Below are 18,223 nucleotides of genomic sequence, written 5' to 3' on the forward strand. Positions count from 1 at the left end.
TAAGGATACTATTCATATTGAATTAGGGTCTAACCATAAAACCTATCTCACCTTAATTTGAGAAGTACTGTACTGGTGGCAACATTACTATTTTACTAGATTGCTTATGAATGTTAGTGACTATTATTTCTACTGCAAGCTTTAAAAATAAACACAAAATATCTCAAGTGATTAGAAAAATTTTATTCATCATCCCAAACAGGATTATATATTACAAATTCTGATCAAAATAATATTAAAGGTATTTTCAGTAGTACCACAAACTATCTGTACCTGAAGATAAAGTGAAATAGTAAACTAAATGGAAACCCACTCCAGTATTCTTGCCTGGAAAATCCCATGGACAGAGGAGCCTGGCAGGCTACAGTCCATGGGGTCGCAAAGTATTGGGCATGACTCAGTGACTAAACAAAGTATACACTGAAATTTACTCACATTTAAAATATCACTTTGTTTAGAAAAATCAACATTTTTCTGGTTATGATGTAGGACACACAAATAGCTACTTATGATTTTTATTTAACAAACACATGAACAATTCCCCATGCTCCAAATGAGTCATTATAAGTCTATAAAATCTTGTAATTTTTTTTAATGGTACTTGAGACAGTTTATATTGTTTTATAGAACAAAATACAGTACTTCTAATTCTCCTCATACAGCCTTTCAACTCCATGGTGAGAGCTGTGCATAGAAACACAGCAGCTTGGGTGGCTCATGGGTTCCAACATAATCTCTGCATTGGGTTGGGCTGGGGGATGGCAAGGAAGGCATTCTAAGATATAAGTTCTGAGAATAAAGAAACAGAGATTTCCCTCAAGAAAATTTATACTTGCCTCCTTTATAAACACAGGTCCCATACAAAAAGTATTACCACTGAATTGGTCTGTCTGACTTATAAGCTATAATTAAGATTTCAGTCTGATGTGGAAGAGCTTAAAATAGCATCACAGACCCTGTTGACTCTTGCCTAGTTGAAACAGAAACATAAATTTGAGGGAAGAAGGTGGAAATGACTATTATCAATTCCTCTTTAATCATACTGATATAGTATTCATGGGCACAAAAAATTAAGTAAAGTAAGTATCCCAAATTCTCTCCCTCTCCAAATCGCTTATACCTGATTTCGGCTGGGCAGAGATTTACTAACAAGGAGGTGAGGGTTTACTTCCAGGAAAAGCTATAATATTGAGACAAAAGTTCAGGGCAGAGCAAGCACCAAACATAGGGAAGTACAGAGAGTGACCTGCTTGGGATCTAGAACTATGTAGTATATGGAATAGCATAAGGAGACTCTAGAAGACAATCACTTGACCAATAAAATGAAAATACCTGTTCAATATAGAGAAGGAAGCACCACGGTAATATCTCTGAATTCATAAACCATACAATTTGATGCCTTGTTATAATGAAACATTTTTTTTTTCCCTAGGCAAATTTAGTCATGCAATCTTCTGAGTAGGCACTGTGTCCTACCCCAGTTTCTCCCATCCCATTTGAAGAATAATTAGAAAAGGATTTGGAAGTAAGAAACAGAACATTTCTTGAGTATTAACCTAATTCTAGGTCGATACTAGGTACACTTAATTTAATCCTAACTTAAAAAAATCATAAATATCCATCATTTCACCAATTCACTCATATGGAAACTGAAGCTATGAGGTTCCCTACCATAAAACCCACATAATGAAGCTGGGACTCAAACTCCCGCCTAATTTAAAAGTTTGTGCCCTTTTATGCTAACATGCCACTTTCCCTAAGTGACATGTTAGAGGTAACCTAGCCTGGGTCTTAGTGACAGAGGAAGAGGAGGAAGAAAGAGAAATAGCTGCTGGGACATTTCTTCAGAGAAATCCTCTTGATTCATCAAAAACTAGAATTTTTCCCAGGCTTTAAAGCTGTTACAAATTATGACTATGTGTTAGAAGGTGGGAATGTGGCACTTTCTCTGACTAGGTTTTGAGGGAGAAATGTCTCCTGAGGATTTATAACATGGAGAACAAAAGAACTGTTCAGTTTCCAGAAGATGGAACTAGGGACTCAGAGACATTGGCAGCCTCAGCCTTGTGACAGTGGGTGAGGGTTTACTGGAGAGTGGGAATTCACTCAGGTTTGTTTCCTAGACACAGCTCTGGTCCCCAATCCATAAATCCCTGCTTTCCTATGTAATACCTTGCTGTCCTATGTGCCATTTGAAGCTTTATAGCCTATAACGCTAGAACCCATGGTTTAGGATCACAAAGAAAAAAGAAATGAGCACAGGCTATTGTCAATTACTTGTATTCATAAGAGAGTATCAATAAAGAGGAAGAGAAAGGAGTCTGCAGAAATTGGCACTTCGTGGCCTGGTGTTAATGGTTTCCTGAAGAAGTGGAAGATGCAAGTAGAAATGGGATACATCTTGAGCCTAAGGGAATCAGGCGCTCCTGGATATTAAGAATATCATGACCAAAGGCTAATGCCTCCAAACATGAACTATTTCACCGTTTGGAGATAAGGCATGTTTTAGATAAAGGTATGAAGACAGTGTAAGCATTCTGGACAAGAAAGAAACACTTCCCTTTATCACCTCAGGCTCTTAATCTGAGCAGAAAGATATTAAGTGGGGAATGGCAAAAACATCCTGTAAACTTCTCGGTCAAGCATGTTAAGCAGGGCTAAAGATTCTGTGCTGGGGGACTTCCCTGGTGGTTCAGTGGTTACGACTTGGTGCTTCCTATGCAGGGGTTACAGATTTGATCCCTGGTTGGGGAATAAAGGTCCCACATGCTGAGTGTAAGCATTAGTTGCTCAGTCGTGTCTGACTCCTTGCGATCCCATGGACTGTAGCTCACCAGGCTCCTCTGTCCATGGAATTCTCCAGGCAAAATAGTGGAGTGGGTAGCCATTCCCTTCTCCAGCAGATCTTCCTGACACAACCAAAAAAAATTTTTTAATTAAAAAAAAAAAGACGCTGTGCTGTGATCAGTGAAACAGGCATATACCAGGAGTCACAGCACTCTTGAGTTAAGAGACCCAACTGTTTCTTGCTCAGATCACTCCTTTCTATGCTTATTTATTCAGCTATAAAATAAAAGGGTTAAAACAAATGTTGCAGTGAAGCTCCCTCTGGCTCTTAAAATTCAAGTGCAGGCTGATTTTCACATGAGTGTTAACGTGTTTGGGGGAATGGTGGCACACATTCTGCCATCTAGTGGTCATATTTCAGGGTTTGTCCCACTGCTCAGCTTCTCAGGATGGCTCCATTTGGAGAATTGAGATTTTATTCCTGGATCCTGATGTCAGCAGTTGCAGCAGAGGAGAGAAGGACATGAGCTCCCTGCTTAGAGAAGGAATGAGTGGCCACCTGGTTGTCAAGTGACAGACTGTCAGTCTTGACTCTCAGGACCTCTCTGGGGACATCCATGGATGTATAACTTCTACCAAGTTAACATAAGAGGTTTTCTCCTGGTAAGCCAGGCAAACTGTACATGGAAATGGTCAGATTAGGAAAATTACTGTTGGAATATGCAGGTGAGGAAAGAAAAGTGATCTGATGAGGTGCTGATTAGTGGATCCAAGGTCTCTGGTCACTTAGCAGAGTGCAATGGTTAAGAAGCACGGAATGAAGTATAACTGAATCTGTCAGAGCAAGCCTGGCCTTCAGAGTTTAGGGAAGGGCTTTCATTCTGCCAACTTAGGGTAGGATCCAAGATCTAGAGCCTGTGAAACCAGAAGGCAGTCAAAAAAAAGGTATTTTAGCAGCCAGTTGTGTACAGGGGAATAGATATGGAACCTCTATCAATGTGAACAAGATAGTTTAGATTCTGAACCCTTCAGGGACAGATAAAATGAAATAACCTAAACAGAGAGTGGGTAAGACCCTCCTACCCTGGCGAACAGCGGGAAACCCAACCTGAAATGGGTAGAAATGTGTAGTGTATGCACTTCTAGAAGTTAAGTTTGCGCTTCTCACTAATGTTTCTCACTAAACAAGGTGGATTTTGCCCAGGAACACTAATAATACCTGTTAAAATTTTTCGATCATGAAAAAAAGAAGTTAAGGTTCATCTATTTAGAATTTGGGTATAATTTCTATGGGCTGATTCTCTAGCAAAGAGAAAGTTGATTACAATGACCTGTCATCTGGGGACAAGTTTACTGGTAACCCTAAAAACTTAATTATGTTATTTATGAGTAGACCCAATGACAATGCACTGAAAGTTCATCCTAAGAGAGGAAGATCACTGGTTATTATGTATCAAAAAAAGTTTTTGTTATTTTTTAATTTGGAGTGGTGTGGTCATAGGTTGTAGCTTTCCCCAACTTTGCTTTAGGAAAACTTTCAGCCCACTCTCTCTTCTGGTTTCCATCTATGATATTACTATTATTCTTTAGTTGTAGAGGACAATCTGCCAGTTTGGTCCAGAAAGTAGCCCTAAGCAGCCTAGATAAAATGTAAGATGGCTTCCTATTCTGGACAAAGAAAAAACAGCATGCTTCCGGTGCCTGATATCCCTTTACCTGTCACCGAGAATACGCAATCAAAGTGACTCATGAAGAGTTGGGGAGACACAGCCATCCCAGCCCACTCAGAGATGTATCTCCAAGGGAGAAAGGAAACCAGGGGTTTCAGGGTGGGCGGTACATGATAAAGTAGGGATGTCTCAGTTCTTGCCCTCGCCCACAATATTCAATAGATAGGACAATTGGGAATGGATACAAACTTTACAAACACGATGATCTCAGGTGGGCAAGCTGCCAGGTTTGCCACTTATGTGCATTTTGGAGTCCTGCTGTAGTGTTGGAAGAGGAGGGGAACAGGCAGGCTTACATATCATGGAAATTGGTTCATAGGCCATAAGTGAAAGATATGGAACTGTAATTGATGAATAAATATAGTGAGGAGTACATTTAGAAAAAGTAGAGGTATTTCTATTAATATTTTAGGGTTAATATTTAAATTGGGATTTATAAGGATTATAAATTCAGAAAATATTAAGTGACCACGAATCACTCATATTTTACCTACTGATTGAGAATGAAATAATGAAAATAAGTTTTATGAAATCACAGCCCTTTAGAAATCATGTCTGGTAGCATAGTCTCACTTGAATGATTTGTCAAACGAGTACTATCAGGTCAATGAAAATATTCTCACAATGGCCGGAAATTGAAGCATCACACACACATAAGCTTTCTTTTCACTTCAAATATGAAAATAGAAGGTGTATGGAAATTTACATATCTTTGACAAGACTAGAAATAAACTGTCATTTTCTTATATGATGCCCTGTGCTCTAAATCAATTCCACACCAGGTTGCTTGTAAAAGGTATTGCCTCACATCTTTTCTTGACATCACCTGAAATCTGACCACTTGATTATTAACTCAGCATCCACAACCTTAAAAGTAGCCCTAATATACAGGCTTAAAGGAGTTATTCCTTTTGACTGGTGTATACCCTTCCTTAGTTGCACCTGGTAAGCCCACCTTCCAGTACAAACATTGAACTTTCTGAAAGCACTTATAGAACATATCATATTCTATAAAAGGAACATTCTTCAAAGGGTGAGGGGGTTTCCCTCAAAGGAACTGGGTTGCTTACCAAAGGGAGGGGGGAAAGAGGTAGACATCTGTCTCACTCATTTCTGCCTCTCCACTGTAACCTAGTATTGCACTTGGCACATGGAGACTCTAATAAATGTCAGATGAGAGAATTATATCAGATGGCTCAGGAGTTAGGACTCTGTATCTTCAAACTTCTCATATTTCTTTGGTTCCTACTTATGTTTGACATGTATCTTTTTAAACAGTCATCTTCCTTTTGTGCAGGAGGGGAATTCTATTAATACCATTTTGACCTACTATCTCAGTACAACTGGATAACTTCATCCCACTCAGAAATAGGCCAGACTCCATTGGGCCACACGTTGGGGGGAGAACGCTTCCAGTCCCATGTCTTTATAGGAATCTTCCAGGTCTTACCATAGTTGGCTTCAATGTATTCGACAGTTTCACAGGGCACACGAAACTTTGTGTCTACAAACTCAGTCCAGCACAGTGTAAACTTGGGAAACAGGTATCTGTGGCAAAACAGGCAATGTGGAGAGGAGTTAGGCTCCAACAGTGGAAGTTTAGCTAAGGAACCCACAGCTAGTGTACCCTGGGCCAAAGGACAGTCCTCTTCCACTAAACAGCTTTGGGGAACAGATACAGGGGACATTTTGTTGTTAACTGTCCAGCATCTCCTTTCTTTTCTAATGTTAACTATATCCCAATTTCACTCCCCTAGTCTCAGTCCAGAGAAGGCAATGGCAACTCACTCCAGTACTCTCGCCTGGAAAATCCCATGGACAGAGGAGCCTGGTAGGCTGCAGTCCATGGGGTTGCTAAGAGTCGGACACGACTAAGTGACTTCACTTTCGCTTTTCACTGTCATGCATTAGAGAAGGAAATGGCAACCCACTCCAGTGTTCTTGCCTGGAGAATCCCAGGGGCGGCGGAGCCTGGTGGGCTGCCATCTATGGGGTAGCACAGAGTCGGACACAACTGAAGTGACTTAGCGGCAGCAGCAGCAGTCCCAGTCCATATGGTCCAAAAGCGGCTGACTCCACTCCTAGGCTCCAGAGATGGGCAAAAAAGACTCAGACCTAGCCAGTAGATTATAGTCACTAGGTCAGGGAAGGGAATTTATACAAATTAGGCAAATGGAAGTCAGTCTTGGAATTTCTGTTGGAACTACCGGGGGAAGAAGCGTTCTTGTGCAGAGGTCTCTAAACTGTGGGATGGAAACTGAGAACTGCTGATGGCCATCTTTGCTGTTAGCAGGGAGCGCCTGTCTGAGACTGCTGCTGCTGCCACCAAGTCGCTTCAGTCGTGTCTGACTGTGCGACCCCAGACACGGCACCCACCAGGTTCCCCCGTCCCTGGGATTCTCCAGGCAAAAACACTGGAGTGGGTCGCCATTTCCTTCTCCAATGCATGAAAGTGAAGAGTGAAGTCACTCAGTCATGTCCAACCCTTAGCAATCCCATGGACTGCAGCCCACCAGGCGCCTCTGTCCATGGGATTTTCCAGGCAAGAGTATTGGAGTGGGGTCTAAGACTGCAGTTAAAGCAAAAAGTTGCCAAAAGATGGAGGCAAATGATAAGAGTCTGGAAAACCCTGGGGAAGTGTTTGGGTTTGGCCGAGACAATTCCTTAAATACATAAATATATAAATATTCTTTTTTAATACATTTCTAGTATTTGAAATTCGTATACATCGAGGGAGGCATGTATAGCAAGTAAGAGAGGAAACAAAACCTTCCTAGTTAGCCAGAGAACCTAACTCAATCCTGGCGATATATGATATTTTCCAACAACAGCATCACAAATACTTGTGTCTTTGTGACAGGCCAAGTTAATTTCTCTGTCCTGGGTTTCACTGTGAAGCTTTATCTAGCTTTTGATAACACTAGATAGCTAAAGAAGAAATTCCCAGGTTCAGTCAGAGTATTTCTTAAATTCTTTTTCTAACTTGTACAGTAGTGAGAATTTCATACTACAATATGTGAACATGGTAAGACCCAACATATATTGACTTTTTAAGCAAAGCTTCACCCCACCGACCCTCCTCAGATGCAGGAATAGAGACCCTATGCTTGGATGTTCTGTATTTCAACAATAATTCTCTGAAAAAAAAAAACAGTTATACAAACCACCTTCTTCCTGCTCTGCCTTTTATCACCTGCCCTTTTTAATTTCTATTCTTAGTCTCAAACTTTTTTCTTTCTTATTTTTAATAGGTTGCACATCATTAAATCTCTATCAAATTCAAACTGCTACTAAAAGAACCTAAAGAACACTAAAATAAGCAGCATCCGTGTAAGGTGAATCTTCTCTTCCTTCACAGCATGGACTTTTCAGGAAAAAAGAAGGCATGACTCTAACATGTTCTCCCAGGCTTCTTCCTTGCTTCCATTCCTCACAAGAACCCACCCTCCCCCACCTCCTTTTCTTCCTTTCTTTCTTTCATCTCAAATGCACAACAGTCTCTCTAAGCTAGCCCAAGGAATATGTTATAATGAATTTAACTCAACTCATAGCAAATTATTTCAATTAGTAAGTTTTGTTACTGAAACACACTTCTTAAAGGTATTTTGGATCAGTAAAAAGTTCTATATTACAAAGGGAACTAGCAGGTTTGTTAGATTTACGTTTATATAGTTTATATTATAGACTGTGTCGTTGCTTTCTGAAAAATATTTCTGTGTTGTTGCTTTCTGAGGAATATTTCTGTGTTGTTGCTTTTTGAGAAATATTTCTTTCCTTCACAACATGGTAAGAACCTTTAGTAATAAGATTTGAAGTAGCATAGCAGAGATGAAAGAAATTTAAAATATCAGAGGATTAAATAAAAAAGCAACAGAGAAAAAACAGATTCAAAGTGTAATCATACTATAGAAAAAGGGATCTAACAGGGATGTTCTTCAAGGAAAGGTCAGTTCTCGTATATTTTGCTTCTCAATATCATGTTTTACTACCGGATGAACTTAAAGCCACAGATGAGAATGACAGGCTGAGCAATTCTAAAGAAAGCAACAAGTCCCTTCTACCCAGCCAATAGGTGCAGGCAGTTAACAGACAATCCCAGCTGGCTTGTATGAAAAGAAGGCCACAGCAAGTTTCAGTGCTGAGGAAGAAACAGGATACAGCACAGTTCCACCATCTGCTGGTCCCAATTTTACTCTGCACACTCATATTCATGGAATTGCTTATTTTGCCATGAGATATAACCATCCATCATCAGCCTCTACCGTCCCCAATCAGATGCTGGTCAGCAGAATGTCCACCTGTCCATCTTACCAAGTTGACACACTGAAGCTGAAATGAGGCAGAAATCATGGTCTATCAGGTAAAATAGGCCAGGAAACTTCTCTCTCAAATTCTATCCTCTACAGTTTTAGGAAAGAGGTACAAGAATGAAAAGAATGAAGAAACGTCCCATTTAGATCCCTGGCGTGCTGCAGTCCACAGGGTCGCAAAGAGTCGGACATGACTGAGTGACTGAACTGAACTGAACTGAAAAGAATGAAAAACCAGGATGACAGGGTGGGTGAGAATGCTACAAATTTCATAAAAGCTTTCATAAAATAAAATGTTCAAAGCTTTCACTGAACAATGAAAGATTTACAAACAAAAACAAAACATTTAAAATATATAAAGAATCTTAAAATTACTCAAAGACAATTTAACTCAAACGTTAATTTTTGTTCCTAAATAGAAATATCCCTAAAACTGTGGTTTTCTTTTCGCCAGATAATTTTTAAGCCTTTCAGCAAAAAGAAAACTCCAGCTTCCTAGGAAAAGAGGGAAGGTAAACAAACCATAAATGTAAAAACTGACTGTAAAATGGGGTTGTGGAGAGGAAGCTGTGGGGGTGGGGTGGTAAGTGACTCAGAACAGCACACTCTGTCCAGGTTACCAGTGAATAATAACCAAGACTATAATATAGTCAATGTTATTTTAGCTTTTTAAGCCCAGATTAAGTTCTCCTAAGCAGTTTTTACTTTAAAGCCCAGAGATAGGATCCAAAATGTGAACAGATTTAATTCGGACTAAGCTAGCCCCAATCAGAATGTAAGTTCAAGGGATCTTATCACACATAAAAAATCCATTTATTTTCTATTTCATACTGCTTTTACTTCATTTTAGTTTTGCAAAAAACAGTAGTTAGAATTTAGTTGGAATAGATCATTTTTTCCCTCACAGACATCTTTAAAATCTATAAAACTACTTACTGGTGGCTGGATAAACTAATTTCATCAATTGTACAACCTATAAATATAATAGCTAAGTGACAAACACTGTTTTTACTGTTAGCTAGGCTAAGTGAGAAAGAGAGACATCATCTACTATAACTGAATCTGATTTTTTTAAACTTAAGTTTGCATTAAACTCTAGAGTTAAAATAGCAAAGCCATTTTTTAAAACAAGAATTTCTTGCAAAACAACACTAGTTTATTCTCATTACCAATTCTGTCTCCACTTTTAACTCTTAATGTCTTTTTCTTGTGTAACTGCAGTGCCTAAGCCCTCCAGCATACTGCTTAATAAAAGCAGAGTCCGCACATATTTCTTACGTTTTACTTCTGATTTTAAAAGAAGGGTTTCTAGGTTTAGAAGCCCTTCTCTTTAAAAAAAAAAAAAAAAAAACAAAAAAACTAGAGCCTGTTATACAAAGTGAAGTCAGTCAGAAAGAAACAAATATTGTGTATTAATGCATATATATAGAATCTAGAAAAATCATACTGATGAACTTATTTGGAGGAAAGGAATGGAGACACAGATGTAGGGAACAGACTTGCGGACACAACGGGGGAAGGAGAGGGATGAACGGAGGAAGTAGCCAATGGCATATATACACTATCATGTAAAACAGATAGCTGGTGAGAAGTTGCGATGTAACACAGGGAGCCCAGTCTGGCACTCTATGATGACCTCGAGGGGTGGGGTGACGGGAGCGGGGAGGCTCAAGAGGGAGGGGATACATGTATAATCACGGCTGATTCACACTGTTGTATGACAGAAACCAACACAGTATTGTAAAGCAATTTCCCTTCAATTAAAAAATAAATTTAATGAAAAATTAATTAATGATTAAGAAAGAGACAAACACTTCTGAAGTTTTATGATTAAATAAGATTGCTCACTTTAGGTCTTTGGTATATTCCCTTTAGCAAATTTAAAGAAATTTCAGATCCCTTTTACTCCAAGTTTACTAAAAGGTCTTTTGTTATTGTTAATTATAAAATATATCAAATGTTTTTAATGTCATCTATTGAAATAATCATGTACTTTTTTATTCCTTTAATCTTCAAGTGTTGAGAATTACACTAATACACACACACTACAAAATTCTATTCTTTTGCATTTCATTTAGGATATTTCCCTCTGTGTTCACTAAGACAGTAATTTCCCTTAAAATTTTTGCTATTAGTCAAAATGAATGCATTAAAGTAAGTTTTTTTTTCCCAAAAATAAGTTATTTAATATAGGGAATAATCTATACTATGAAGGCACTGTAAAAGTATCCTATAGATTTTCTAAGTCTTTGGTAGGGAAAAGAAAAGGATTTTAAATTAGCAATTCAATTTCATTAATGAGTCTAAGTTATTTAGATCTTCTTGAGTTGATATTGATACTGATAGTATTTCCAGGAAATTTTATCATTTTTCACATTTTCCTTAATTATCACACTTGAGTACGTAGTAGTCCACAGATTTGCTTTTCAGTCAGTGTAACAAAGTTGAGAGCATAAACTCTAAAGCCAGACATCCAGGGTTTGAGTATTCAATATTGTCTTTAATTTTACGTTTTATAATTTAAGAACTAGATTTTTGATTTGTTGGTCTTTGATGCTGTTTTTTTATTTCATTAATTTCTTCTCTAGGTTTCCTTTCTTCACTTTCCTTGGGCTGACACTGTGCTGTTCTTTTAATTTCTTCAGTTGGTAACTTTATTATTATTTTTTTAATTTATTTTTTTTTTATTTTTTATTAGTTGGAGGCTAATTACTTCACAACATTTCAGTGGGTTTTGTCATACATTGATATGAATCAGCCACAGAGTTACACATACGTGTAACTTTATTTTTTAAAATCTATTCTTTCATACTTACTGTTTTCAAGCCTACAAGTTTACCTCTGTCCTTTTAACTGAATTCTACAAGTTTTGATACGTAGTACATCAATCAACTTGTGTGTAAATGCTCCATTTATAGTGGATAAGAAACTGTATTCACCATTTGCTGGATGAAGACTTTTATATAGCAATACATCAAATAGATCAAGCTTGTTGATTTTGTCCATATCTTCAGTATTTTTGGGCTTCCCTGGTGGCTCAGATGGTAACGAATCTGCCTACAATGTAGGAGACCGGGGTTCGATCCCTGGGTTGGAAAGATCCCCTGGAGAAGGGAACAGCTACCCACTCCAGTATTCTGGCCTGGAGAATTCTATGGACAGAGCAGCCTGGTAGGCTATAGTCCATGGGGTCACAAAGAGTCAGACACGACTTTCACTTCAATATTTTTACTGACTTTTTTTTTGCTTGAACGAGCAGTTTTTAAAATAAAAGTATAACCAAAATCTCCCACCATAATTGTGGACATGTCAAATATTCACTGTAATTTCATCAGTTTTCAATTTATATATTTCAAAGCTATATTGTTAGTCATCACAGTTACAGTTACAGTCATGAGTATAATTTCTTCTTGGTGGACTATTCCTTTGTAAAATTATGCAGTGGGCCTTTTAATTCTTTAACATCCTTTAACATTCCCTTCAATAAAATTCTACTTTGTCTGATACTAAGATTACAGAACAATTTTCCTTGGTTAATAATATTGGGGTATATCTTTTCCATCCCCGTAATTTTCAAGCTTCCTGTGTGGTTTTGCTTTACTTTTGCTTTTTCCAAGCATTTTATAGCTAAATGCTGTTTTCTATCTTATTTGATGATCTTTATCTTTCTATAGGTTAGTTTAATCTGTGAATATTTACTGTAATAAATTATGTGGTTGGGCATATTTTGAACTCTATAGCTAGACTGTCTGATTTCATGCCCTGGCTTCACCAATTACCAGCTGGGTGACCTTGGCCAATCTCTGTGTGCTTTAACCTCATTTATAAAGTGAAGGCACTAGCAGCACCTCAGAGAGATGTTAGCATAGAATGAATATGTAAATGTAAAGTGCACAGAATAGTACCCAATACACATACAACAATGCTGACTATTTTATGCTTATTTTTACATGTTTTTAGTTTACTATACTTTTTCTTTGTCCCACCTTTCCTACTTTCATTTGAATTGGTAAGGGTTTATAAATAATCTTTTGTTCTTCTCGTCTGGAAGTTTTAAATAATACTTCTATCCAGTAGTAATTAATGTCTATAATATTTACTATTTTTCAACAAATGTAACACTACAAAATTTTCTAATAAAGACTAAATTATGCAGAATCTTTATCCTCTTCCTTAACATGGGACTTAGTATACTTATTCCTTGAAAATGTAACAAATCTCCTCCTCAACTTATTTTTAACATCCTTTTTTTTTTTTTGTAAACCAGACAAGAGCTAACAAATTTACTGACATGTTTGATCCATTTCTGTGGCCATTACTCCATATATATCAACTCTTCCTTCTGGATCCTTTAATAGAGTTTTAATGTAGATCTGTGAAAAATAAACTTTCTTAGTCTTTGTACATAAGCAAATGCCTTTATCTTGACCTCCCTCTTGGGTACTAGTTTTAAGTGTACATAACATTCTTACTTGAGAGTTATTTCTCCTCAACTTTTGGAAGATGTTACTCCATTATCTTCTGTGCTCTATTGCTGCTGAGGTATATCTGCTTTTCTTCTATGAGCAATCTATTGTCTCTGGTAACCTGTAAAATTTTCTGATTTGGGTATTATTGTTTCTTTAAGAAGCATCCAGATGTAGATTTATTATTTATCCTGCTTCAGTTCAGTTAAGCTCAGTTCAGTAGCTCAGTCGTGTCTGACTCTTTGCAACCCCATGGACTGAAGCACGCCAGGCCTCCTTGTCTATCACCAACTCCCAGAGTTTACCCAAACTCATGTCCATTGAGTCCGTAATGCCATTCAACCATCTCATCCTCTGTCGTCCCCTTCTCCTCCTGCCTTCAATCTTTCTCAGCATCAGGGTCTTTTCAAATGAGTCAGCTCTTCACATCAGGTGGCCAAAGTACTGGAGTTTCAGCTCAACATCAGTCCTTTCAATGAACACTCAGGGCTGATCTCCCTTAGGATGGACTGGTTAGATCTCCGTGCAGTCCAAGGGACTCTCAAGAGTCTTTTCCAACACCACAGTTCAAAAGCATCAATTCTTCAGCGCTCAGCTTTCTTTATAGTCCAACTCTCACATCCATACATGACTACTGGAAAAACTATAGCCTTGACTAGATGGACAAAGTTGGCAAAGTTTAATGTCTCTGCTTTTTAATATGCTGTCTAGGTTGGTTATAACTTTCCTTCCAAGGAGTAAGCGTCTTTTAATTTCATGGCTGCAATCACCATCTGCAGTGATTCTGGAGCCCCCCAAAATAAAGTCAGCCACTGTTTCCACTGTTTCCCCCTCTATTTGCTATGAAGTGATGGGACTGGATGCCATGATCTTTGTTTTCTGAATGTTGAGCTTTAAGCCAACTTTTTCACTCTCCTCTTTCACTTTCATCAAGAGGCTCTTTAGTTCTTCTTCACTTTCTATTATAAGGGTGATGTCATCTGCATATCTGAGGTTATTGATATTTCTCCCAGCAATCTTGATTCCAGCTTGTCCTTCATCAAGCCCAGCGTTTCTCATGATGTACTCTGCATATAAGTTAAACAAGAAGGGCAACAATATACAGCCTTAATGTACTCCTTTTCCTATTTGGAACCAGTCTGTTGTTCCATGTCCAGTTATAACTATTTGTCTTATTCCTGACCTGCATACAGATTTCTCAAGAGGCAGGTCAGGTGGTCTGGTATTCCCATCTCTTTCAGAATTTTCCGTAGTTTATTGTGATCCACACAGTCAAAGCCTTTGGCATAGTCAATAAAGCAGAAATAGGTATTTTTCTGAAACTCTCTTGCTTTTTCGATGATCCAAAGGATGTTGGCAATTTGATCTCTGGTTCCTCTGCCTTTTCTAAAAGCAGCTTAAATATCTGGAAGTTCACAGTTCACGTTCTGCTGAAGCCTGGCTTGGGGAATTTTGAGCATTACTTTGCTAGCATGTGAGATGAGTGCAATTGTGTGGTAGTTTGAGCATTCTTTGGGATTGCCTTTCTTTGGGATTAGAATGAAAACTGACCTTTTCCAGTCCTGTGGCCACTGCTGAGTTTTCCAAATTTGCTGGCATATTGAGTGCAGCACTTTCACAGTATCATCTTTTAGGATTTGAAATAGCTCAACTGGAATTCCATCACCTCCACTAGCTTTGTTTGTAGTGATGCTTCCTAAGGCCCTCTTGACTTCACATTCCAGGATGTTTGGCTCTAGGTGAGTGATCACACCATGGTGATTATCTGGGTTGTGAAGGTCTTTTTTGTACAGTTCTTCTGTGTATTCTTGCCACATCTTAATATTTTCTGCCTCTGTTAGGTCCATACCAATTCTGTCCTTTATTGAGCCCATCTTTGCATGAAACGTTCCCTTTGGTATCTCTAATTTTCTTGAAGAAATCTCTAGTCTTTGTCATTCTATTATTTTCCTCTATTTCTTTGTACTGATCACTGAGGACGGCTTTCTTATCTCTCCTTGCCTTTCTTTGGAACTCTACATTCAATTGGATATAGCTTTCCTTTTCTCCTTTGCTTTTAACTTCTCTTCTTTTCACAGCTATTTGTAAGGCCTCCTCTCAGACAGCCATTTTGCTTTTTTGCATTTCTTTTTCTTGGGGATGGTCTTGCTCCCTGTCTCCTGTACAATGTCACAAACCTCTGTCCATAGTTCATCAGGCACTCTGTCTATCAGATCTAGTCCCTTAAATCTATTTGTCACACCTCTTTAACAAGTGGTGCTGGGAAAACTGGTCAACCACTTGTAAAAGAATGAAACTAGAACACTTTCTAATACCATACACAAAAATAAACTCAAAATGGATTGAAGATCTAAATGTAAGACCAGAAACTATAAAACTCCTAGAGGAGAACATAGGCAAAACACTCTCTGACATAAATCACAGCAAGATCCTCTATGACCCACCTCCCAGAATATTGGAAATAAAAGCAAAACTAAACAAATGGGACCTAATTAAACTTAAAAGCCTTTGCACAACAAAGGAAACTATAAGCAAGGTGAAAAGACAGCCTTCAGAATGGGAGAAAATAATAGCAAATGAAGAAACAGACAAAGAATTAATCTCAAAAATATACAAGGAACTCCTGAAGCTCAATTCCAGAAAATTAAATGACCCAATCAAAAAATGGGCCAAAGATCTAAACAGACATGTCTCCAAAGAAGACATACAGATAGCTAACAAACACATGAAAAGATAGATGCTCAACATCACTCATTATCAGAGAAATGCAAATCAAAACCTCAATGAGGTACCATTACACGCAAGTCAGAATGGCTGCTATCCAAAAGTCTATAAGCAATAAATGCTGGAGAGGGTGTGGAGAAAAGGGAACCCTCTTACACTGTTGGTGGGAATGCAAACTAGTACAGCCACTATGGAGAATAGTGTGGAGATTCCTTAAAAAACTGGAAATAGAACTGCCATATGACCCAGCAATCCCACTCCTGGGCATACACACTGAGGAAACCAGATCTGAAAGAGACATGTGTATCCCAATGTTCATCGCAGCACTGTTTATAATAGCCAGGACATGGAAGCAACCTAGATGCCCATCAGCAGATGAATGGATAAGGAAGCTATGGTACATATACACCATGGAATATTACTCAGCCATTAAAAAGAACTCATTTGAATCAGTTCTAATGAGATGGATGAAACTGGAGCCCATCATACAGAGTGAAGTAAGCCAGAAAGATAAAGACCAATACAGCATACTAATGCATATATATGGAATTTAAAAAGATGGTAACAATAACCCTATATGCAAAACAGAAAAAGAGACACAGATGTACAGAACAGACTTTTAGACTCTGTGGGAGAAGGCAAGGGTGGGATGTTTATAGAGATAACAGCATTGAAACAAGTATACTATCAAGGGTGAAACAGATCACCAGCCCAGGTTGGCATGAGACAAGTGCTCAGGGCTGGTGCACTGGGAAGACCCAGAGGGATGGGGTGGGGAGGGAGGTGGGAGGGGGGATTGGGATGGGGAACACATGTAAATCCGTGGCTGATTCATGTCAATGTATGGCAAAAACCACTACAATATTGTAAAGTAATTAGCCTCCAACTAATAAAAATAAATGGGAAAAAAATATAGAAAAAAATAAATAAATAAATTCAAACAAACAAACAAAAAATCTATTTGTCACTTCCACTGTATAGTCATAAGGGATTTGATTTAGGTCATACCTGAATGGTCTAGTGGTTTTCCCCACTTCAATTTATCCTGCTTATCTGTCTTTAATTTAGAAATTCTCTTTAAATATTGCTTTTTCATTATTTACTCCATACTCCTGTAGCTCAGCTACATGTTTTAGATATATCCATCTGTAATATTTAGAGCAAAGGGAATATGACAAAGTGAGAATTTCTCTGCCACATTAATGTCATTAGCATCGATTCTGCCCATAGTTTTCTAAGCATTTCTAAGAATCAACTCTTGAAAACCAAAGTTACAGCATGCTGACTAGTATTTTTTGAACCATCTCTTCCACTAAACTCCTCACAATCCCTCCACAGATAATACAGAAGCAAAAGACATAATAGAGACACGGCTAACAAACTTTTCAGTGACTGGGCTAGCATATAGTCTTTCTGAGGTTTTTATTGATCCCATACACTAATCCTGTCCCAAACTTCTAACATATAATGAATATATATATAGCATATACATATTTTATAAGATAAAATTCTACTCATTGAATCTTGTGTTTTCCACTGACTTCCACTGTGAACAGAGTGATTCCATCTATTCTATTGGCAAACTCTCCTATGCAATCTCCATAGGACAGAACTAAACTAGAAAACTAGAAGAAATTTATATCACCAATGAGTAGACAAATTAAAGCTTGTATCATTTAACACCTGAATGCACATGCATAACAACCATATCAAAAACTATTAATTTAAAGCATGCACAAAACTTTTCTTTAAGGTCACAGGACAAAGCCTCTGGACATTTTTATTTCTACTGCATAACTTTCAAAAACTATATCTTTAGCTCAACAACAAGTAATAAGACTCCAGCTGTGCTTGCTTTGTCTCAGACAACCTGTATAGTATTCCTTTTTGGATATAATAGATAATAAAAAAAAGGAGATTAAGTTATGATTTCCAATTTCATACTAAACATATAAAAGGCTTCTTTTATTTTGATCTTAGATTATCCAATTTATCCAAGCAGATGCAAAAGGCTCCAAGTTTATCATTGCAATTAGGTCTGCCTTGATCAAATTCATGGCTTCTGGTCCCAGATATCCTCTTGTTTCAACCTGTGATCTTGGGCTCTTTTCTCTTAGCATCAATTTTCTAAGTGATACATTTTTTTTGTTTTTCGTTTTCAATCGTTTAAACCAGTTTTTCAAGGTGCAATTTACACATGATGAAA

At 37.9% G+C, this 18,223-nt stretch overlaps 1 protein-coding gene across 4 annotated transcripts in view; it reads right to left on the reverse strand.

The window, feature by feature from the left end:
• The window catches only part of FKTN (fukutin), a 112,707-nt gene that overhangs the window by 53,600 nt on the left and 40,884 nt on the right, over positions 1–18,223 (reverse strand). For 3 of the 4 annotated variants that reach the window (XM_043927226.1, XM_043927223.1, XM_043927224.1), the window contains exon 10: positions 5,968–6,065. In XM_043927226.1, coding sequence (XP_043783161.1) covers positions 5,968–6,065 — 98 coding nt within the window. Of the gene's footprint in view, positions 1–163; positions 6,066–18,223 lie in introns of those variants that run through there. The other variant, XM_043927222.1, reaches the window with a different exon arrangement.

This window comes from Cervus elaphus, chromosome 16, assembly GCF_910594005.1.
Source record: "Cervus elaphus chromosome 16, mCerEla1.1, whole genome shotgun sequence".
Classification (NCBI taxonomy): Eukaryota; Metazoa; Chordata; class Mammalia; order Artiodactyla; family Cervidae; genus Cervus; species Cervus elaphus.